The sequence below is a fragment of the Diaporthe citri genome, assembly GCF_014595645.1.
Source record: "Diaporthe citri strain NFHF-8-4 chromosome Unknown scaffold_18, whole genome shotgun sequence".
In the NCBI taxonomy this organism is placed as follows: Eukaryota; Fungi; Ascomycota; class Sordariomycetes; order Diaporthales; family Diaporthaceae; genus Diaporthe; species Diaporthe citri.
In genome coordinates this window covers 173,871-197,044 of record NW_025064863.1, presented here as the reverse complement: position 1 = coordinate 197,044, position 23,174 = coordinate 173,871, and the positions used below count along the sequence as shown (strand labels likewise).

At 51.0% G+C, this 23,174-nt stretch overlaps 6 protein-coding genes across 6 annotated transcripts; 1 reads left to right on the top strand and 5 right to left on the bottom strand.

Annotated features, from left to right (window-relative positions):
• Positions 1–2,357: 2,357 nt before the first annotated feature.
• INS49_005506 (uncharacterized protein) lies at positions 2,358–4,307 on the top strand (the record flags this gene model as incomplete). Its single annotated transcript, XM_043166285.1, has 3 exons — positions 2,358–2,362; positions 2,574–2,767; positions 2,857–4,307. 3 exons carry the CDS (start codon positions 2,358–2,360, stop codon positions 4,305–4,307), a joined length of 1,650 nt encoding a protein of 549 aa, XP_043017065.1.
• A 2,428-nt stretch (positions 4,308–6,735) lies between these two features.
• INS49_005505 (uncharacterized protein) lies at positions 6,736–9,186 on the bottom strand (the record flags this gene model as incomplete). The annotated part of the gene is made up of 5 exons (XM_043166284.1): positions 6,736–7,251; positions 7,334–8,033; positions 8,102–8,594; positions 8,654–9,053; positions 9,142–9,186. 5 exons carry the CDS (start codon positions 9,184–9,186, stop codon positions 6,736–6,738), a joined length of 2,154 nt encoding a protein of 717 aa, XP_043017064.1.
• Positions 9,187–11,418: 2,232 nt separating this feature from the next.
• INS49_005504 (uncharacterized protein) lies at positions 11,419–15,096 on the bottom strand (the record flags this gene model as incomplete). The annotated part of the gene is made up of 6 exons (XM_043166283.1): positions 11,419–11,547; positions 11,699–12,235; positions 12,287–13,249; positions 13,310–13,827; positions 13,900–14,725; positions 14,839–15,096. 6 exons carry the CDS (start codon positions 15,094–15,096, stop codon positions 11,419–11,421), a joined length of 3,231 nt encoding a protein of 1,076 aa, XP_043017063.1.
• A 1,708-nt stretch (positions 15,097–16,804) lies between these two features.
• INS49_005503 (uncharacterized protein) lies at positions 16,805–17,170 on the bottom strand (the record flags this gene model as incomplete). The annotated part of the gene is made up of 1 exon (XM_043166282.1): positions 16,805–17,170. One exon carries the CDS (start codon positions 17,168–17,170, stop codon positions 16,805–16,807), a length of 366 nt encoding a protein of 121 aa, XP_043017062.1.
• A 78-nt stretch (positions 17,171–17,248) lies between these two features.
• Positions 17,249–18,328, bottom strand: INS49_005502 (uncharacterized protein; the record flags this gene model as incomplete). The annotated part of the gene is made up of 1 exon (XM_043166281.1): positions 17,249–18,328. One exon carries the CDS (start codon positions 18,326–18,328, stop codon positions 17,249–17,251), a length of 1,080 nt encoding a protein of 359 aa, XP_043017061.1.
• Positions 18,329–20,146: 1,818 nt separating this feature from the next.
• Positions 20,147–20,808, bottom strand: INS49_005501 (uncharacterized protein; the record flags this gene model as incomplete). The annotated part of the gene is made up of 2 exons (XM_043166280.1): positions 20,147–20,259; positions 20,535–20,808. The coding sequence occupies 2 exons, from the start codon at positions 20,806–20,808 to the stop codon at positions 20,147–20,149; spliced, it is 387 nt and encodes a 128-aa protein (XP_043017060.1).
• Between the last annotated feature and the right edge of the window lie 2,366 nt (positions 20,809–23,174).

Sequence of the window (23,174 nt, the reverse complement as noted above, 5' to 3'; positions counted from 1 at the left end):
AGGTTTCGATGCAACACACAACGCCTCGAGGCTTGATCCAGCCGGGAACCCCTTTGTTCTTTAATAAGAAACCACGAGACAGGAGGGACAAGGAAAAAAACATACTGCGCTAGGCATCTGAGATGACTCGAAGGACGCCGGCGTGTACGGAGTAGGCAGTGAAGCGCAGGAGTGAGTCACCACGCCCTGGACTGGGCTAAATTCATGCCGTTCGTAGGCAACCAATCCACCCGGTCACTCCCAACTCCAGCCCGACTGATCCCTCCCCGCTGAGGTGAACAACTTTGGTCCTCTCAGCCCTATGCCCCTTTTTGGCCCTGCGTCAGGCACAGTAATGCTGCAGGGCACACAGTCTGATGCCTTGGGCGCACAGAGATGCTGGTAGGAGGAGGAAGATGGGTCAGCTGCACCGCCACGTTGACAAAATGCCATGTGGCGGCCTTAGGTCGCCGGCCTGGTTGCTGGCACTTGCCAGCGCCCGTACCAGTCTGCAGAGACCAACGCAACGTGGCCCAGTCCGTGACCCTCGGAAGGATTTCCTCAGGGCGCGTCCCAGGCACGTCCATGCTCGGGCCGTGGCACGGGTAGGCTTCGGCAGCAAGCCACGACCCACCGAGGCCTCGCGACAGCAAGAGGCAGCAGGTCGCTGGGGAGTTGGTACTGCCAACAGAGGTCTTGCTTGGACAGCGGAGGAGGGAGTTGCTGCATAGCCTGCTTGTGTGTTTGACAAGCGGGGCAGGCGACGATGAGGCGCCCTCAAGGGGCAAAAGTGTTGACGGGACAGAAAGAACGCGGCAGCCTGGCTCAGCTCTGCCTTTGGTGCAGCAATACCGTACCGTACTGTACTGTACTGTACTGTACTTGTGCCTGTGTGTGTGTGTCGCTTGTATGCGTGTATGCGTGTGTGCGTATGTGCTACTTGCCTCTTGAGTCCCAATCAGGGACGCCCAGTATCTCCAAGTCCCAAGGCGGCAAGGCGCGACCGATGAGCACGGAACCTTGGAAGGCAGACGAGTGCTGAAAGAGGCAACTTCCATGTCAGTCGACCCAGCCTGTACCGGCTCCAGTTTGGTGAGCTCCATGGTAGGTCGCATCCGCCTGCGGGACGGGGCGCGATGCCGAAGGAGGTGGGCACCTGGACTCCCTCGACGAGCTGCTGTGGCCTTGAGCTTGGCAGTAAAGAACCCCTTTTCGTGCACCCCAGATGGACTCCACCAAGGCAACAGCCACTTGAAGGTGTCATGAGGGCACCGCGTGTACCTTTGGTGACTCAGCTCCGCTACTCCCGAGAACTAAAGGTCAGGAACCTCGTGAGCAGGGGGCGAACGGGGGCATATGTCTCGCCGAGTGGACTGGTGAACTGCTGAGATCGGCCCAATGGAGCTGGCAACCTCGTAACGGCACAGCTTTGCGTCGTAAGACGTGCGGTGCGCATCTCAACATTGATGGCGATCGACGGGTTGCTGTCCTGTTGACAGGTCATGCACTTCCAGCGTTGTCGACGCCCCGTGACCTGTGGTAGAGAAGAGAGACGAGAAGAGATAAGAACGTGGTGTGTCAACCTGATCCTGCCTCGGCGTGGTCACGAGAGCTTGTGATGATGGAACGAGTCACTGGTAAGACTGATCTGAGATGAGGATTTGAGGCGGGGAATTGCAGGCAAACAGATCTCACAAAACGGGCCCAGGCATCACTGCACTTTTCAGCCTTGCAGCCTGAGGCCTGAATCCGGGGAGTTCAGTGAGCACCATGGAGCAAAGTTCTGACAACAAATAGATTAGGTGCGAGTATGTAATAGTGTGAAACAAATGAAAGACTTCAAATTCTCTTAATCTCTGACTCAAAGCTCACCGAAATGGTCACTCGAAGCTGGTGATGGCTGCACCTCCACAACATCACGCTCTTTGATGCCTAATAGAAATGGCCCCCCTCCCCCCCCCACAAGACTTCTTTGAGTGTCAACGACCCGAACCCTTTCGTCTCCCCTACAATAGCATCTGATAAGCTCGGATCAGATAACGCTTCGACCTAGTCTGCCTACTCTAACGCCAACCTGAATAACTCCACTTGCTTCATTTTCTACTTGGAAGAAAAGGCAAATTTCGAAAGAGAAAGAGGAGTACCTGTAAATTTTCGAATGACGGACTCAAGTATCCGCACTAGAGACCATGGACTGGAGCCGATTAGTTCTGATCTGTCGAGTCTGCAGCACATGCAGCTAGAACACTGAAGCGCCGCTCCCAACCGAACCGAGAAAACTAGCGAGGACGGAGTCGGCCATCAAAATGGTGGGATTGGCAGTCTCCACTTTTCTAGTCCGATAGCCCTCCTGATCCGGACCCCGAATCAGTCTGAACATGAGGTGAGAGAATAAATCTCATCGTCGTCTCGGCTTCGATTAAATTTTCACTCCGGACTCGTATATGCCAAGATCAGTGCTCTCACCGGGGAGAGCTTCAGCATTCATCATCGACACCGTCTTTCCTGCTGAAGCCTGATATATCCTCTCTGTCGTGACACCTGGGTGCCTGGCCGGTAAAAAACTGATAGCACGCTCCTCCATTGCTTTGCAGTTTGAGTATGGCCACCACCAAGGCGCCAGAACCCTCAGCCACGGGCGGCAGCGTAAGTGTGGGCGACGACGACTACACCAAGGATGCTGTGGAACAGCCACATGCGCAGGTCCTGGCTGCGCCCCATCAGGAGGACTATCCCGTCGAGAGGGTCGAGGCAGTCTACCGGAAGCTGGACATGCGCATCATCCCAGGTATGCCCGCACACTCTCATCACATCGGACCTATCACGTCACACCATGTCACCTCTGTAGGTACCTGGACTCACCACGTTGCCACCCAGCCTTCTGGATCCTCTACTTCCTCTGCTCCGCCATCCGCTCCAACATCGGGCTCGCCCAGACCATGAACGCCGCCCAGGGCCACGACCTCATGTCGGTGCTGAACCTGACGGCGCGCGACACCTCCACCGCCCTGGCCCTCTTCTACGTCTCGTACGTCATCTTCGACTGCCCGTCCAACCTCGTCATGAGCAGGCTGAGCCCCCGCGTCTGGATGGCCCGCATCGTCTTCGCGGTCGGCCTCATCGGCATGTGCTTCGCCGCCGTGCGCGCAGCCTGGTCCGTCAAGCTGCTGCGCTTCCTGCTGGGCGTCGTCATCGCGGGAATGTGGCCCGGCATGAGCTACTACCTGACCCTCTTCTACCCACCCAGCCGCACGGGCAAGCGCATCGGCTATTACTTCAGCGCTGCTCAGATCTCGGCGGCTGTTGTTGGACTCGTCAGCGCTGGCTTCCAGAAGATGGACGGGCTGGGAGGGCTCGTCGGCTTCCAGTGGATGTTCCTCATCTACGGCGCGCTGGCCGTAATCCTGGGCTTCACCTTGCTCTGGTGGCTTCCCGACAGGCCTCTGCCTCCCGGCCAGAAGCGGGAGAGATCAAAGTTCATGAGGTTTCTCCCTGCGCCACCCGAGGCTCTCATAGGTGAGGACGCCTTGGTGCACTACCACGATCTTAGGAGAGTCTACCACCCCCGGCCCTGGACATGGGCAGACCTGGGCTACGTCCTGATCGACTGGCGTCTATGGCCGCTGGTACTGATGTACTTTGGTGTCGTGGGTGTGGGTATCGGCACCCAGCTCTACGGGAACGTCATCATTGCCTCCATCAACCCGTCATACACCAGCATCCAGGTCAGCCTGCTGTTCGCCCCCATCTGGATCATGGACTTCTTCGCCATCCTGATCGTCACGCCTATCTCGGACCGCTTCCATCGCCTACGACCCGTTTTCTTCTCGTGCGCCGTTCTCATCCAGATCGCCGGCCTTCTAACCGTCACCTTTGCGCTAAACAACTCCTGGGCCCGCTACGGCGGCCTGCTCATGGTCGGCTTCGGGCTCGGCCCCACGGTGCCAATCTGCATGACCTGGACCAACGAGATCTTCCAGCGCCGCCACGGCGAGGTCGGCGTCGCCGCCGCAGCCGCCCTCGTCTCCGGGCTCGGGAACCTGGGCAGCATCACGACGACCTACGCCCTCTACACGGGCTGGCCCGAGGACGCGGCTCCCGGCCCCTACAGGTACCGCCGGAGCAACCTGGCCATGATCGGCATCCTGTGCCTCAGCATCGTCAGCAGCTTCGCCATGACAATCCTCATCCAGGTGTTTGGCAACAAGCCCAGCCACAAGATCGTCAGCGGGGACGGCTCCTCCGCCGATGACTTCCAGGACGGTGCAGCCCGGCGCGAGCAGGTGCAGCGAGGCTTTGGGAGGATTCGGATCGGCCGGCGGGGTTAGAGCTGGGCGTCCAGCAACCCCTGTTGCCTAATCACGTCCTCGAGGCGGCGCAATCCTATTTCGACGTCGGCCCGCCGACGGAGACGGAATCCGCCTCGGGCGTGGGCAAAAATCGACAAGATGGTTCCCATTTGCCTCGGGGCAGCGCAAAGTGCCCCCGAACCACGGCCCACAAAACGAAATGCACGTGAATAGCAACGTCAAAACATGCATGTCACCACTTCCATTCTCAGTATACAAAGTCCCGTCGACACCAAAGAGCCTGCTTAATCCCCTTTTCAGACAAAGCGGCAATCCACCAGATCTGCAACAATAGAGATCTTGAAGGCTAAGAGCCTCTCAGCCTGATGGCGCGGCTGCGCCACTCTTAGGACGGGCGTTCTCAAGACTTCTCCAACGAGGCATACCAGGCATCCGTGCGGAGACGACGGGATGGGTTCCGATAATCCTTATCTTTTTGGCTTTTCCTTTTGGCATATTCGGTTTTGTTCCTCTTGTTTAACAATGATACCCCATCCGTGTTCGGATAACGCTGTCTGTGCGAAGGTTCTACGATTACGGTTTTCGGCTGGGACAAATCAACACACACATCTTGTAACTTGCCCAAAACTGTTTCTTACACCACCAGCCACTTCGACAGCGACAGTGCTTCTACGCCATCGCTGGGACGGCGTAGGTCTGACGCGAGGAATCCGAGCCGGCGACAATGCTGCTGCGCTATCGCCAATGGCCGGTTCTTCGTGGGCTATGCGTTCCGTTTTATTCCTTGTGGCTTAATATAGATAGATACGAGAAAAGCAAGTATACAATTATTCTCGAAGCAGGGCAGATTTGCAAGCGGGGCTCGACTTGTCGTTCCCTTCCCACGGAAGAATAGTGGCGCCCCCCGGAGTCTCCTGTACCCGGAGGCTAAATTAATTCGTCTGCCCCTGCCCCTCGGCCGCCTTTCTCCGTGCTTGGACCGCGACATGTCCACGATACACTCTGGGCTACGGTAGGAATGTGTAAAATGCTAAATGTCCAACTAATGGGCGACGGCTTACATACATACACGGAAATACCCGAGGCGCGATGGCAGGCCTCTGGGATCCGTGTAACAGCACCGCCTTGGCCGGAATGTCCGCAGGGCCGTCTCGTGGCCGCCCCAACGTTCCTGATTTATTGGCCCTCGTATGAGAATCACCCAACACCAAGAACACAGCGCAGGACCTGCGTACCCCTTCAACAATGAATCTGTGTAACAAGGCCGACCTCCGGAGGCCAGGCTTACCTGCAGTGCCACTGGACCGCGATGCGTCCAATCGCTTTCGCGACACGCGCGCTTATTCTAGGGCGTGGTGGTACATCCGATCCTCGTCAATGCGTAAAGGGCCATTTGTGGTGCTTTTTGTCGAGTAAACGGTGCCTACGATCCTGAGGTCGCCGCCAACAGCCAATGCTCAGCAGGACCACATATTCAGGGCTGGGTACCCGTCAGCCACTGCTGCCTCTGGCCACCCGGGCGCCTTGTCAGCGTTGGAGGCCCATGCGTGCTACGAGCCGCCTTTGTAATGAACACTGCTGGCAATTCACTCTAGGTGGATGAGGATACGGATGTCGTATGACTCTGTGCCACGAAACAAATCCACGAGACACTTGATTGTCGATATTTGTACGCTGTGGACCAACTGGCCTTGAGCGATGTACAATGACCCCTTTCAATGTCACGAGTAGATTTAAGCCGCTGTAGATCAGATAATGTGATGACCCTAACATACTTTCAGAGAAGGATATTCAATTGAAACACAATCGTTACATCATTCATCAACCGGCCATCATTTGCTTGAGTGCGCTTGTTGAAACAGGGGCCGGCGAGGTCCAAATTCTGCATTAGGGTTGTTAAATGAAGCTTGCAGTAGTAAGCCCATCCCGGGTGCATTTTTCAACCTGCTGTGAAACTGTCCTTTCTGCAGCTTGTCCTCGTCCCCGAACCGACAGCCCACATGGATGTACATAACCAGGTGCCGTAGCAGGAACCAATCTTGGACTGTTGGTCTCATGTGCCTAAGTGCGTATATCTGAGTTAGGATTCCGTTGAAGCTTGGTAATTACACAAGCATACATGGGTGAAAGATAGCTACAATGGGGTACTTATGGAGACCCGTTCACAACTAGAACTCTGTATAATGGAGCACCAGGAGTAAATCATTCGTATTCTTGTATTATAGTATTTCACGCCGTAGTCTGATTCCTCTCACATCAAACATTGGTCCCTAATGGCCATCCACCTCTAATCCACTTTACATACCAGCTCAGGGTACAAGCTCAATGTCCCTGACCTCCTCAAAACCAGCACGATACCGCGGCGAAATATATAGAGATTCTCGTGGAAGAGTGATGAGATGGTAGTGGTCGTTGAAAGGCTTGGGTGAAATAATCGACCAGGGCGTTATGCTTTGGTGGACTTGGCCGCTGTAATTGTCGGAGTGATAGGTGAAACCTCCATGTCCATGGACGATATTGTGCCCACCCTTGTCGAGTTTTTCAGTGTATCAATGGATTTAGAGGGAGTAATTGATGTTTTCAGAGGTGACGTCGGCACTGAAGTGCCTGCGGTCGCTTTTATCGCAACGTTGGAGCCGGGTTTCTCGCTGCGAAGTTGACTGATGGGGTACTCGAACGGCAGGTTCGCCATGATTTCACCCGCTTTTGAAGTCACAGGAACTGAACTCGCGGAGCCGGACCAAGTGCCCGACTTCACGCCCTGAAAGGCCATCCGCTGCAGTTGTAGTGTGTCCGTAGAGGTCCACTCCACATAAGAATATGCGCCCCGGTGAAAACGGGTTGACAATGTATCCAGGACTGGATCCAGGCAGAATGCGACAATGACGATAATGAGCCCAAGAATGTAAGTGAAACATAGGCCAAAAAGGCTGAAGGAGGTATAGTCGGAGCTGCGAATGATCTGGGTTGTGGTGTGTCAGCGGTCTGCAGGAGCTGTCACTGTGGCCAAATATGAAACACATCTTCAGGGAAAAGAACCTTACCTGGTTGTTACAAATACTATCTTGAATCCATTGGTTGTAAGGCCTGATACGCAGGTGCTCTAGTGAAGGATCAATGGGGCCGGACGCGATCGAGACGACTGCGCTCTGGATGCCTGCCAAATATGTAGCCCACCACTGCATCACGTCGACTTGCCACTGGTTGTCCGGAAGCGGGCCCATGACGCCAGCGTATAGGCTGCGCATTGAAGCCAACGAGTTTGCGCCGAGTTGGAGAAGGACGGGCTGGAGGCCAGGCACAGCATAGGTAAACAGCGCCACGAACCAGTAGAATCGGGATGCAGGATGGTTGTCTGCCGGCGGACCTTCCCTCTCGAGAGGGAAGTTGAGCAGTTTCGAAGCTCCATCTTGAGCATCCAGCCAGCTGGCCAGCGGCCCGCATCGGCTTGTACTGCCATAACAAAGTTGAAACTGTTCGAGGCAGGCCATTGGTGACGCTGCTTCTTCAGAACGATATGCAGGGTGTTCAGCAGACGTTCCTGGCTTGGTCGCTGCGACAATGGGCCTAGTTGGAACCGTTGCGCGATACCAAGGATCGTTCACGGGCTCTTGGAATCTGATACCGTTTCCGGAGAGAAAGATGAGATGAAGGTCACCGTCTTTGGGAAAATATTCTGTGTCTGTCTGCAATGACGAAGACGGCGTGTAAGTGGTTTCCTGGTAGTTGGTCTCCGCGAATGATCTATCTCCCACAGAGCCAGATTAGGAACGTATCCTCATGCATAGGCTACATTGAAGGCATGGACTTACGCCAAAACAAAGTTCGTACCGCGAGCCCCTTCAATATCGTCAGCTGGGTACTGCTCTTGGAGACTCCGAACCCTGTACGTATAATTTTGACCCACTGTCTTGTTCCCATAATCGTACAAGGTAAAATCCCCTGTCTCTGTCGTGAGGTTTGTGGAAAATCCCTCAGTTGACAAAGGCGCACAGCTCAACACGGACCTGAACAGGATCCTTTCACCCTCGGGCGAGTTCATGCCCAAGTCGTCGTTACTGTCGATGTGCCCAGTATCCAACCGAATGTTTGCGTTATCGCTCCGGCACAAACCATTTGCGAATGGACAGGGCGCCTCTGTGTCAATGGTACTGCGTAGATTTGCTCTGACGAAAGATGTGCAGTCGAATATTCCCGAGGACGAGTTGGCTGAATAACACTGTTGGGCATAGTTCGCATCGTTTGTGACCATTCGCGCCCGGTATGGTACTCTGGAGTGTGCATCATAGTTGGGATCGTCGGCCTCTGAATTAACAAGCGAGCAATTTGTCCCGTCAAGACGAACCTGATTCCCGATCGCGGACGAAAAATCTGGGACGAGAAACCCGACGCAATGGCGAAAGAAACAACGACAAACGCAGCCGCCAACACACCTGGCACCAGGCGGAGAAGGCAACGTTTGCCTTTGACTGTGCGGCGCCACGCCCAAGCAAGCGAGCAAAGAATCTGAAAGCTCTCGAATGCGGAAGACGAGTTGCGCAAAACCGCTTGCTGTTGATGATAGAGGGTGTCGCGCGGCGCCGAAGTTGAATAACAGCGATGCAACGCCCGCCTCGCAATGCTCCAAAAGCAGCTCGCGACGATGGTGATGAACAGAGAGGTGAAGGCAAGGAGGTAGTTGCCTTCTGTCCGCCGCAAAGTGAGTGTGGCCCCCATGATGGCACCACGAGACCAGTTAGTCCAAACTCCAAGGTGGACTGCATACTTTGGAAACAGTTAGCAAGTGACCTCTTCAGAGAGAGAGAAGGAAAAAAAGACGCGCAGGTCGCAAATCATTTCGCGATGATCTTACCTTGACGGTGGATTCGGCTCCTTGCCACGCCTTCGTTGTCGCCATGGTCCCGATATTTCAAGCCCAGGGTTTTCTACAAGAGAGGGATGCAAGAATATAGCACGGGACCCGTGTGTGTGAAGGTTGATAGTTGACGAAGAACGCATTTGTGAGATAACCACTAGCCCTTAGGTCCAACTTAAATGCCAGATATATGAACAAGGTTGGATCGGGTTTCCATGCTTATACTACTATCATCTAACACCTCCAAATCACGCTGACTCGAATGCGTGAGGGCTCCCTACCAAGCGAGGCTCTGAAGTGTTGCTTCGCGCTGTTTTCCGCGCTTCCTTTCAGGCATGACGTCGACCTAGATTCTGCAGCCCCCCAGAAATGTGAGGTGATCCGCGGTCGCTGTCCAATCGAACCTATGAAGAGTGCAAGTGGTTCACAACGTCCGCAGCTTAGCGTTGCGGCAGGTACCAACCTTGCATTTCAGCTCTCTGGGCATTTTGGGGGCGATTGTAGATTGTCCAATACAACAGAACTGGGTGAGCAGATATCGGCGCTTCGAGAACACTCATTTGCTCGAGCTGAAATACCCCCTCAGGAACCCGGCACAACATACCCAGTCTCCTCGGCAGCATCGTAAGCCGCCAAGCCCCTAACCCGTTCCACAATCGGGAGAAGCACGTTTCTGGCACGCTGTTCGCCCGCCAAAGAAGGCAAGGTCTCGGCTCAAAACAACGGCAATGGCTTTTATTAGAACCTTGCATGCGCTTTGCATGCAGCTGCCATGAGCACATAGGTAGGCCCGATTCCGAGGTTAGGTCAAGGGCATATCAAAGTTGATCGCTGTAGACTGCACACCACCTGGTCAGCCAAATGTGTGGCTTCGATTGTGCTCGATTGTGACCATGCAGCACTGAACTGGAAAACAAAAGAGCCTACGAGCAGTATTTGATGAAGACCTTCAATTTCAGCCTATCAATGAGTGTGAGAGTTGTGTGTGAAGCCGGATGCTGTGTCCATGTTGATCATGGCAAATGTACTCGTTGGGGGGCCAGCCGAATGTTCTGTATTACCTTTGGCAGATATAAGCCTGTGCCAGACTCCCGTATCAAATATCATCTTGGCATTCCTCCCATCTTTCTTGCTGTTCTGCTCGACTCTCCACGACCTAGGCAGCGGTTGCTATGGACAATCCCGTTTTCAGCACTGGGGACCGTGTCCCTGCCTTCGAAATTTACCACGGCTTCTGGACCAACTGGTCATATGGTCCTATTTTTGGACGCACCTTGACGATTTCAAGGCAGAATTCCGATCTCGTTATAGCTTTCACTGGTGTTTTTGTAACATTTGTTGGAGTTCGGTTCTGGCGGATCCACTCTCTGGCGTGCCATCGCTTCTTTTCCTCTTCATGTCCCCAGGGTGCACTGTATCACCAGAGACAAGTGATTCTTCGGAACTCTCCATCAGCAGACTCTGCGTTCATCACTTTTCTTGGCCTCTGCTGGGCCTGGCGTCACACCAGCGAGCGAGCCTTTCGCCGCCTGTACCTGCTTTTTCTACTCTCTGTGCTGTGCAGTGACGAATGCTCTTCGTGCCGGAGATCCGACGCCGACATCTCTCTCTACTTTCTGTCCAGCCCAGGTGTTCGTACGATGGAATTGACTAGGGACAAATGGTTTCGCACGATAGTTCCGTTCGGCTACATGGTCTTCCCAAACGGCAACTCAACAATGTACAGACCTGATGTCCCAGCATCGCCCCTTGCATGTACAAATCAATACCAGTTCTGTAATGCCGATCAGGACCATTGTGGCCCGCTGGCGAGTCATATCGACGCTGTACGAGGGGCTGCGCCCATTTCCGGGACAACTACTGAGGCTACTGATATGTTTAACGACACCAACATGTTCAACATCACCAACACGACCGAGCCTATGGCAGGCCGATTTCAGCGCCTCACTAACACCCTACACCAATTTCCCATCCAGTTCGTATCGTTTAATGATCTCGGCTCAGAGTCACTGCTAGCACGACCCTTTGCCTGGAGTTCAAGAACTAATACACTTGTGTTTCCAGAAAATTCTTCCTACGTCTCACGATTCATTTTCCGTCTTCGGTCTCTCATTTATTTACATCTTCGGCGCTATCGTCATAACGCTCTCATATACTCTCGAGCCATGCCTGCGATGCTGCCACCGCCGCCATCTGAAACAGCACGCAGACCGCGGGGTAGAACACACTGGAACGTACAAGGATGCGGAATGGATCGCCAACAACACGCTTCAGCTATTCCGCTTCGCGCACGAGAATGCCGGGGTCGAGCCGTGGCCGCGCTGTGTGGATAGCATCCCCGTGCTCGGCGACCCGGCCACATCGCTGTGCGGGCTGGATCTGCAGGAGCCGGCCCATCCGCGCCTATCGCGCGAAAAGACCATGACGAGTAGTCCGACGTCGAGGAATTCTGCCGATGATGATATACAAGGGATGGATGCGACGAACCGGGAGACATACCCTTTGGTCGACGAGTCCCCTCGGACGTCAGCTGCAGCCTCACCACATCCTAGACGTCTACCTCATTCCAGTGCCCTTCCCTCTGAAAGGACTGATGTCGGAAATAGACGCGCTTCGCCCACTTCCAAGACTCAGACAACACCATGAACACGATGACGTCTACAAAGACAACAGCCCACTCCCAGCTGATGCCGGTGTGCTGAAAGACGATGTGATTCAGCTTGGGAATGTACATCACCGGGAAGACAGTGAAGAAGACGCCGGCGACAGACCAGAACAGAAACTGGTTGCCCCAGAGGTGTCCCGCCCACGCCTTGAGGCCGTCGGGCATGTGGAACAGCGAGCGGCGGAAGTCGATCAGGCCCCAGGCGAAGAGGAGGAAGATCCAGGTCATGGTGGTGAAGCAGGTGGCGCGTGCGCGGAAGACGGGGTCGCAGGCCTCCGAGTAGTTGTTGTTGCAGTCGGAGCCGAGGTTGCCGTCGCTGAAGCCGAAGATGACGATCGTGAAGGAGCCGAGGACGCAGCCGGCCATGATGGAGCCGTAGACGACCATGTCTGTGAGGAACTCGGGCGTGAAGACGCCGTATTTGAGCTATAGAGTGTGAGCCTTGGAACTTTTTATAAAAAGATCAGATGTACTGACATTGTGAGGAGGCCGATTGAGGATATCAGGGACAGCCTTTTCGAAGCCAAGGCCAGTCTCGCAAAAGGCACCGGTTCCCATGAGCATCCAGATGATCTCGACGGGAGTGAGCTGATACACGGAGACGCCGTTGCCATCCTTGAACGCGAGACCAGCAAGAAGAGTAACGACGAATCCAACGTTGGCAGACAACACGTGTTGGATGAACCTTTGGATATTGTCAAAGATGCGACGGCCCTCCTCGATGGCATTGAGGATAGACGCAAAGTTGTCGTCGGTGAGGATAATGTCGGAAGATTCCTTGGCAACATCTGAGCCAGTCCCCATTGCGATGCCTACGTCTGCTCTCTTGAGACTGGGACTGTCATTTACGCCGTCACCGGTCATGGCTACGTAGCGTTGTCGTCGGTGAAGAGCCTCGATCATCCTGACCTTTGTGCTAGGTGCGCACCGAGCAACGACTAGAGGAAGCTGAGCCATATCGTCAATCTGGGCATCGGTGAGGGCATCAAAATCGTGGGCTACCATCATCATGGTGCTCGAGACATCAGCCGGGAGCAGTCGAGCTTTCTCAGGAGTAGGCAGAATCCCGACGTCGATAGCGATAGCGCGCGCCGTCTGCGGGTGGTCGCCGGTGAGCATGTGGACGACAATGCCAGCTCCTTGGCAAGCGCGAACACTGGGGAGGGATTCCGGGCGAGGGGGGTCGTAGATTCCAACAAGGCCGCGGAATATTAGGTCTTGCTCAAGGACATCGCGTTTGGGTACGTTGCCACCGATAAATTCGGACTCAGAGATGACGCGATCGTTGATCTTGTGTGCGAAGGCGAGAACACGGAGACCCTGACTGGCGAGCACCTCCATGTTGAAGTGGATGTCTTGGCTGATCTCGGAGGTGAGAGGTTGAATACTGTCATTGATGGCGATGGACTTGCAGGACGAAATGACTCGTTCCACGGCTCCCTAGATCTCAACTGTTAGTCGGAAAAAAATAACAAAATAGGCGACGAATTCTAGACTAACCTTTGTGAAGACATGAGTTTCATTGGACTTATTATTGTGAAAGAGCACCGTCATCTTCTTAATATCCGAATCAAAGGGATATTCCGCAACATGTTCCCACTCAGCCTTCGGGCCTTGGGTCAGTTCGAGCCTGTTCCATCCAAACCGACCGGCAAACACCTCGATGGCAATTTCAGTCGGAGCGCCCCTGGCCTCCCACTGGCCGGGATTTGCAGAGCCGTGGTCGCTCTGCTCGACAGTGGCGAGATTGGCTAGAGACGCGACGTTGAGATACCACCGTAGGGCGGACTTCGTAGCCGCCTCATCGGGGGGAGAGATCAACTGGCGCCCGTCCTGATTATCTTGGCCGGTGGAAGTTACTTCCTTGGGCTGCGAGCTAAGGAGGAAGACCTCGCCGGCCGTGGGGTTGTACACGTCGCTCGTCGACGCGATCGAGTAGGTTCCGCAGCCAGGGATCCACGCCTTTCGTACCACCATGCGCCCTTGGGTAATTGTTCCGGTCTTGTCAGAGCAGATGTCTAGTGGGAGGGAACAAATGGTTTGTCAGAAAGTCGAGCAGAGTGCATTGAAAGGGTGTGGGTGAACTCAACTCGTGACACCTCCGAGGGCCTCGAGGCTGGAGAGGTTTCGGACAATGACATGGCGCTCGAGCATCTTCTTTGTGCCGGCGGCCATAGTAAGGGTCAGGACAAGCAGGAGAGACACAGGGATGGTCCCGATGGCGGTTGTGATGGCGTAGATAATGACATCCCTACGCGAGTCGAACTTGTTGGCGCCAAGGACGATAATGGCGCACACGATTGCGAACAGGAACAGCCAGAGAAAGAGCTGGGCAAGCTTCTTCTGGAGAGGTGTGCCCACTGTGAGACCTAGGAATTCGCCGACCCAGGCGCGGACGGGATCCCAGATGATGCGGAATACAGAGCGCTGACCATCATCCCCGTAATCCTTTGGGTCGCCGCTGTTGGTAAGAGCTCCGGCGATGAGGCCTATCTCTGTAAACATCCCCGTAGCAAACACGACGCCACGCCCGCGACCCTTGGTAATACTTGACGAACTGTAAACCACATTGAGGCGATCACCAGGACCAGTATCAGCGTCAAACGTGAGCTTAGGAATCTTTAAAATTGGCACCGACTCGCCGGTGAGCAGCGCTTCATCGGCCTCGAGGTTGACCGCCTCGATGAGGCGCATGTCAGCAGGGACAGAGTCGCCAGTTTCCAGATCAACAATATCACCGGGGACGACATCGACGGTCTGGATGGTGATGGTCCTGCCGCCCCGAAAGACCTTGCAGTTGGGTGTGCCGAGGGTGCGGAGCGAGTCGATGGTCTTTTCAGCCTGCAGGCTCTGGAAGAAGCCGAGGAAGATGTTGAAAATGATGATGCCGGCCAGGATGCCCCCGGGAATCCAGGCCTGGATACCAAAGCTCGCGGCCAAGGCCAATACTAGCACCTGACTAGCCCGGCGGCCACTGTCAGAAGATGTCACGATATGTGAAATGGGAGATGCTATTAGGGTTGACGCACCAACGTCATGGCGTTGAAGATCTGCTCGAGAAAGATCTTGGCGGGCTGGACGCCCTTTTTCTGTTCTAGTTCGTTGGGTCCCATCTCCTCAAGCCTCTGAGGGATCTCCTCCGGGGCGAGGCCTGTGGTTACATTGCTGCGTAATTCGTCGAGGACTTGCTGGCTCGTCAGGCTGTGTGGCGGTTGGGACAGAGGCTTGTTGGACTGGCCCGAGACATGGTCACCCAAGACGGGGGCATGAACAGTGTCTTTGCCCATGGTTGCGAAATGGTTTGAAAACGGGAAAGAAAGCTTCGCTCAATTAATGGTAGGAAGAAACTGATTCGCCAGCAGAGCCAGCCAACTTGGAAGCGAGGAAAGAGACACCCCATTAAATAAGCGAGTCACCAAGTCAACCCCGGCACTCAAGAGTCTACACTCTTCCACCAAGCAGTGTCCCATTTCTTGTTACACGATTACTGCCGTCATAAGAGGCATACGCAAATTCTCCTTGGCCACCAAAGAATACTCAAGCTTTGACTCGAGATCTCCACAACTGAGCACAACTGTCCGTACCTGGACGGCCTAAGCCTGATCAAGGTGCTAAGACGCACGCAAGACATAAGTGGGTAGTTTCGGTGTCCGGATGGCCTAAACCTGATCGGGGTACCAAGACTCACACAAGACATAAGTGGACCGTTTGTAGCCAACGGTGAAAGATGATTGGCTGGAATGTCAATACCTGCATGCTTGCTTGGAGATATCAAGAAGCGCTGTACCTCGAAGCCTCTGAAGGGAAGTGGCTGCAATACATTCAAAAGATTCACTATTCCATTCATTTCAGCTCAAACTATATACCAATCTCCGTCATCTCTTTATTTTATGAAAATTTGCTGGTAAAACAATAAGACTGCAAAGTTGGTGTTGCTGACTGTCTCCGTGTGTGGAAGTTCAGTCGTGACCTGAGTTTGTGAGGGTGCCGCATTCCGTCCGGGGCGTCCGGTCCATTGTCTTGGGATTGGGTAATAGATTCAAAGCGAGCGGTCATCAGAGGGTATCTATGAGCTAATGGAGACCCCGTTCTAACTGAATTAGTCATGACGAGCGGATATCCTTGATGCAATAGTGGGGAGGTGGCTGAGTTGCGCATAGCCTTGGCCAGCTGCTCTGTGCACATACCCCGGCTTTCCCCAGGCACCGAGAGCATTTTGCCCAGATAGAAAGAAGCTTTCGTGCAGTTGGAATGCCACGAAGCACAGAGGACAAGAAGATAAGTTTACTGAAAAAAAGCCTCGGTGGGCAGTGGGCTTACTTGTACTACGTACGGCCCTACGCCTTGATCATAGTCCCGTGGACGGTGTTAAGGCCTACTGCAAGCCCGTGTGCTTTTATGCGAACGGAATTGAATTATTGAAAGCCCGTGAATATTCTTCTCGTTGTACGTTTGTGTGGGAGCGGCCTATTGAGATATCACATATTGCGCGCTGAACAGAGTCGCCGAGGTTTATCCGGTCCATCAACGACACTTCATGCCACCGCAGCACCCAGTAGATGCAAGTCCCACATACTATATCCCGGTGTAGTAATCTCACTACCTACGTGAAAGATATTATCACTGGTGCGGGCCTAAGCCACTGTAGAGGCAAGATGCAACTGAATTATTATTGTGCATTCACTAAAAGCCCGGATGCAGCAGAATCTACGGACACACAGAAAGGCTTGAATCTGCATAAGTGTCCTGGGACCTTGACTAGAGTTTCTTGTTGCCGTTTCTCAACTATTTACACCGCCTGAAAAAAGCTGCGACGTGGCTCTTCCTCGAATTGTGACGCCCCAACACTGACGGGCTTTACACTTTCAAGCAACGCCCTTTCACGCTCTTCACTTTTTCCACGTCTCTGTTCCCTGAAGCGGACGGAAAGAATGCGGTTCCGGACTTGACCATGGCAGAATCATGACAGTCTGTGGTAAGGCACACAGCGAATTGTTAGGCCATTCTTTCCCCGCGACGCCTCTGGTCCTCCCTGGCAATCTGCCGCAGCGAGACGGGGTGGAGCATGCGTTCCACCAATTCCAACTGCCGTAGCACAGAATAATCCCCATCGATCCACCCGGAATTCCAGTACCTCTCCTTCACGCGCAGTGGCAATGGTCTCTTCACAGTTGCGACGCCGGTCCACGCGGCCTTCTCCTCCGCTGTGAAACGGGCAGACCATGTGCTCACGAGTTCAATGCTGGCTTCAGTCTCCCCTCTCCGGAAGCGAAAGATACCCGCTATGCCGCTGCTCCTCCAACAGTTCCATAACTCCATGGTCTCCAGCCTCGGCATCCTCTCCGCGGCCTTCGCCGCCATTAGGAGTATCAGACCACCGTTTCCAGGCGATAGGTGCTGGGTCGTAAGCGAGAGGCATTTCAGGTCCTTCCACAACATTCACCTCCTATGCGCCGGAGGGGCCTGTGGGTGAAAAGCGTAGAAGAACTCGAACGCATAGATGTTGTTCGCCACGTACAACTCCTCCAAGTGGCGGCTCGACCGCGCGAGGTCGCGGGAGAACGAGCCCGCAGTGAAACGCTGGCAAGTACCGTTGCGGGGCTCGCGATAGGAAATCTCATCGTGGCTCTCGAAAATTGCAACTTTCTTCAAAGTCTTCGTCCGCGCTTTCAATGCCTCCCTGGCCAGAAACGCGTGGTGCCAGTCATGGTTCCTCTGGTACGTGATCGTCGGACCACGCCAGGGCTCGTATGTGAAGCTACTGAGGCGCGTCAGGCTGCAAATCATGGGATGGAGTGCCTTGCGGGCCGCGAATGCACGGGGGAATTGTCGCCGGATAACGAGGGAGGCGACCACGGAGACCTTGGGCAGGCGCATGCGCTGACGGCGGACGGATGGCAAGTTGTAGTTAAAGCGCAGCCCAAAACCAAACACTCGATATTTGGCGTCCCGAGGGATCGTCTTGACCCTTTTTCCGTCCTTCCAGCCGTGAAACGGGTCGTTATGTGGTAGAACTGGACGGTCGTCCCATCTGTCCCACGCCGTATCGTGGAGGCGGAAACGGAGATCCTTGTTGAAATGGTGGGTGTCGCTCGGAGAGTGGGCGCTCAACTCGAGGGTGATGCCGTCATTTCGGTCGTCCTTTCGGTCGTCATTTCGGACATCTTTGTTTTCCCACGTGGATAAGACACCGAACAGGTTCCAGAAAAGATTGGTGAAGGTGGCTTTTTGGACCTGGACATCCTCGCGGGTCTCAAGACGGTGGCACTGCTCGCAATCGTACATTGGCAGCTCGACACGCAGCCATATCCATTTCACGCGTGCCCGTCGTCTGCCCTGAACAAGGTCTGCGAAAGTTTGTATGTCGGACTCGGTCGTAAGGGTCAGTCGCTCGAACAGCTTGCCCTCAAAGAAGTCCATCCAGTCTCGGCAGACAGTGGTGAGGGCGGCGAGCTGATTTGTTCCGGCCGGTGAGGCGGCCTTTCCGTCACTCTGCCGTGTGCAACGTTCGAGAATCATGTGAAGCTCCGTGGGCAGTCTGTTCCAGCCTCCGCTGTCAACCTCAATCTTTTCTGACGCCATAGCGGTCATCACAGCCCGAGTTTTGTGCAAAGAGTTAATGTGGAAAATTGTCGTCACGATTCCTAGCGTGGTGGTATCAGAACGGCTTGACAGATTAAATTCTACTCACACAATAGCATGTGATGTGCCGTTTTATATAATGAAACAGCACAACAATAAAATCAATTTTTGACATGCTTGGATGCGGGAAGACCAGTGGATCCAGATTCGTGCGCGCGCTACTATGGACCGATCGTTTGAGTTGTGCAATAGCATATCAGGTGCCTGTTACTAAAACAGTGTTACCAGCGATCACTCACAATCCCAGGGCGGTGTCTTCTCTTGCGGTCTCATGCACACATTCACGTATCTTTTTAAAGTAAGATTTCTAACTCGTTTTAACAGCTGATTTAAGGTGAGAAATTACCAGACAACACAAATGTCAAAAGCATTGAGAGTCAACCGCCACCGGTTGTTATGGTGCACAGTAGCACCCTCAGAGTAAAAAGTTTTCCGACTGCCTATTCCATGTTCAGAGTGAGATGGATCCACGTGATGTTTTGTATCTTAGTTTCTGCGCGGTACTTGTTTCTAACAGCGGAAAGAGAAAATCTGGACGGGTACCAGCACTGGATCATGACAGCCGGGTCTCCGAGATTGCCAGTGGGATGTCTTCACGACTCGACCAAGGCGCGCTGAAGCAATTCTTTCGGCTTATGGAAACCGATTTCCTGACTCACGTGCAATAGGCTGGGTGGGGCATTGCGGTTGAAATAAAGACTGAGTTACTTTAACGGCAAGCCTACCTGGGTAGTCTTTCGTGGTTTCCCGCCCGGCCTGTCCTAGACGGGTTAGTCAGCCGCCCACCTCTGATCCGTTCACGCCTCACCCACCACTCCGTGACGCTCCACGACGCTCGGTGAATAAATCACCTTCGACCAGCCCTCTGGCCCCAACAGACACCAAGGCACCAAGGCCAGCTCCCCGGCAGCCCTCTGACCCGGTTGCTGGCAATGCACTGCCGCCCAGCTACCAGAGTCCTGTACTTGAGGCGGTCGCGGTCGTGGTCGCTCTCCCTGCTCTTTCTCCTTCTGCTCCTTCTTCTCCTCCTCCTCATTCTTCTCCTACTTAGTACTAACCGCCTCTAGCATCCGTGTCTCCTCTCCACCAGGCCCTACCACAACTATCCCCACCAGGCTTTTTCGCACCATATAACCATGGTGCCGCGCAAGACTGCTAAGGAGTTCTTCCGTGAGGGCAGAGAATGGTAACGACTGGTTTAAGTGCGAAAGACCTAGGATATGCATTTATATTTGGGTACACTTAATGGCTATTATCTGTTCTTCTTTATGTATTAGCAAGTATATTGAGTTTTTGGTGTTAACCAAACTTAAATCAGGGCTTATATTATAAGGTATTTACTCCTAATTTGGTTTTACGACTTAAGCTAACACATTGTGTCCCATTGCAGGACGTGATGTTCGGCGTATTCCTCAACGAACTCGGTGACGCAGAATTTGCTGTTCAGCTTGTTCGAGATGCGAAGAACCCTTGACCAGGCTTCACATTTTGTTTTAAGGCTTCCGCCTAAGCCTTGAAGATGAGTAATTTGCCTAAGGACGATCGTACCTCTGCAGCATCGCATAATAGGTATAACTCCTCGTCGTTTAACATATCGGTCAGGAGGAAGCCTTTAGCCAAATCCTTAAACAGGGAGTGAAGTTGGTAGACTCGGCCCAACGTATAGGTGAATAACGTCCGCACCAACATCTAATCTTAAAAGTTTTCCGCCCCATCAATTTTAGTCTCCCAGTGCGTATACCAAGTAGAGAAAGTCTTAACCTCGCCCTCCTCACTGAGTTGGCCAAGCAGCCATTGTTCCAGCTCCTCTAGGTTAACGTCAGCCACGTTGAGCTGTTCACAAAGGCAATGTATCTCGTCTGGGCTCTCTACCATCGCCGCCTAGGGCAAGTTATTTAAGTCCATCTGGTTAGGACTATGCTGCCTGCTATTAGGAGTAGGATCTGCGTGTTTAACAGACACACTGCCACCAGAACTATCCTGGGATTTCGCAGTGGCAACACTTCCATCGGAATGAGTATCCTCAATATCTGACGGGGGCTCGGCTAGAGGCGGCAATGTATAGGTCTTCGGTATGACATACCGAATGGTCGTAAGTCCCTCCTACAAGCAAAAAAGGACGGGCCAAAAGCCTGTGTGTAGTCCGCAGCAAAGGGTACCTCCGCTGTTCGTTGCTCGAAGTTGATGTCGAATATTGTGATCAAGTTGCCCGAATTTAGCCCCTTCCAGAAGCCTTGCTGGGTATCCAAGCTGTCCGGGGATGTAGCCATCATCCAGTCGACCTCCAACCGCCCAATCCAGTTCTTGAATCTGGCTCTGACCTCTGTCTCAGCGTGTGCGATAATGAGGACAGCCATCATGCCTGCGAGTAAGTCTGCTTGGGCTCTTGTGTGAAACATAGGGTGGGACTGTGACGGTACGGGCTTATAAGTGCTGAATTCTAAGTTTGTGAGACTTAGAATTGTTGTCTTTTAGCCGGGACAGCTATTGTGCAGCACTCGATAGTCTAAAACTGTCTCAGGGGCTGCGTGCCTTCAGGTGAGAGCAGACCTAGGGCTATCCCCCTACCCTGGGGTACTTATCTTACTATGATTGTTTTTAGCAAAGGACATCTGCAAAAAAACGGGATCATTTGGCAAGAATCCTGGCGTCATCAGATCCTACTGTAGTCTCAAATCTATCGCCACTTGACTTTGTTGATGATACTAAATCTTGCTTAGTGAAAACAAAAGTGACTGTTGCACTTGAATTGGTACCATGCGGCCCTTCAGACCATCGAGTAGGGAACAGTCTATTACTTCTAGATAATTAATGCTTCCATCGCCCTGATGTGTGAGAGAAATGGGGTCCAGAATCCTTATATTCGGTATAACTATTGCTCTGGTCAGAAGGGATTTCCTTCTGACTTAAGTACTAAAGAAAGTCTCTGCAGTGGCAAACCCACTACATATTCTCTTTTATAAGTATAAATACTCCATGGAGTAACCGTTATTCGGTCACCGAAGTGCAGATATTCCAACAATGTGGGAGGGGGGGCTTAGGTACAGCAGTTGAGAAATAAGCGTACTGACAAAGTTGCCAAGTTGAACGCAGAAGAGTCAAGGACAAGCGAAGATTTCTGCTCCTTCCTTAACATCAAAGAATTTGAGGTATTATGACGTGGTTCACGGGATTTTATTAATTATCTTAGGATAGCCTTTTGATATTATAATTTTATAATCCTGAACCCGCTAATAATGAATATGGATATTTGCAAGGTAAAAAACGGAGGGCGCAAGGTAAAACGCTTAGTTAGTATAGCCTCTGGGGCTATAACGTCCCCGGCCCCGATCCCGGCCGCCCCCCCTTCCCAGCCGCCCTTAGTACCCATACACGCCTTCTCTTTAACGTTAATTGCCTATCATTATAATGCATAATCCCTCTTTTATTAGCATTTTTAATTTTTTAAAAGTATTGCTTTTTTTTAATACCCTTCCTATTTTTATTTAAGCTTTATAAATAGCCTTAATATTAATAAAAGCTATATTTAGGTTAATTTAAACCTTCCTTCTTATAATCTTTTAATTAGCCTTAATTTAAGCTTTTAGCTATTAATTTTTTTATAAAATTATAATTAATTAAGTTTTTTCTTATTATATACTTTAAAAAGCTTTTTAAAAAGTATTTATAATATAAGGCTTAAGTATTTATTATAATATTAATAAGTAATTAATTAATATACTTTTTATAATTACTTAAAAGTTTTAAAAATAGGTTTTAATTATTAAAAAAAACCTTAAGTATAAAGAATTATTTAATAAAGCTTCTTATTATATTAAATTTTAATAATTTATGCTAAATTTAATAATTTTTAAAAATATAATAATTTTTAAGTACTTTATATTTAAATATTAGCTAAAGTTTTATTATTTTTTACCTTAAATATATATTTAACTTTATAAATACCTCTTTTTATACTTTATAATAATAAAAGAAAAACCTTTTCTTTATTATTATTAATAAGGAATTATATTACCTTATTAAATATAAATACTTTTAAAATATTATTTTTAATAAAGAAAATATTTAAATATTAAGGAATTATAATATATAAAAAATATATATAAGTAAAAAGATTATATATATTTAATGTAAAAAGCATTTTTATATAAAGTTAATAATTATATATATATAATGCTTATTTATAATTAATAATTACTATTTAAAAGGATTTAAAAAGGTAGTTTAAGAAATAAATACCCTTTTAAGTTATTTAATAGCTATTCTTTTTTCTATTTATATTTTTTTTATTATAATAAATTGCTAATTATTATAATTTTTAAGGGTAATAAGAAATTATTATTATTATATATTAAGTTCCTTAAATATAATTAAAGGGTTAAAAAACTTGCTTATAATAAATATATATTTTATAAAAAAGGTTTATGTTTTTAAATTAAAGTTTTTTTATAATAAAGAACTATTATTTAAATAACTAAAAGTAAGAATATTCTTTAAGCAACCTTTTATTAACCCTTCCTTATTAATATTTTAATAATAAGCTAATTAAATAAACTTAATAATAAATAGCTAAAAAAAGTTAAATTAAAACTTAATATTTTTTTAAATAATTAATTAAAAATAAATAGCCTTTATATATTAACTTTTTTAGCTTTTAAAAATAAGATAATAAAAAAGAAAGGCCCTTAGTTAATTTCTTTTAAAGGAAAGATAATTTTTATTT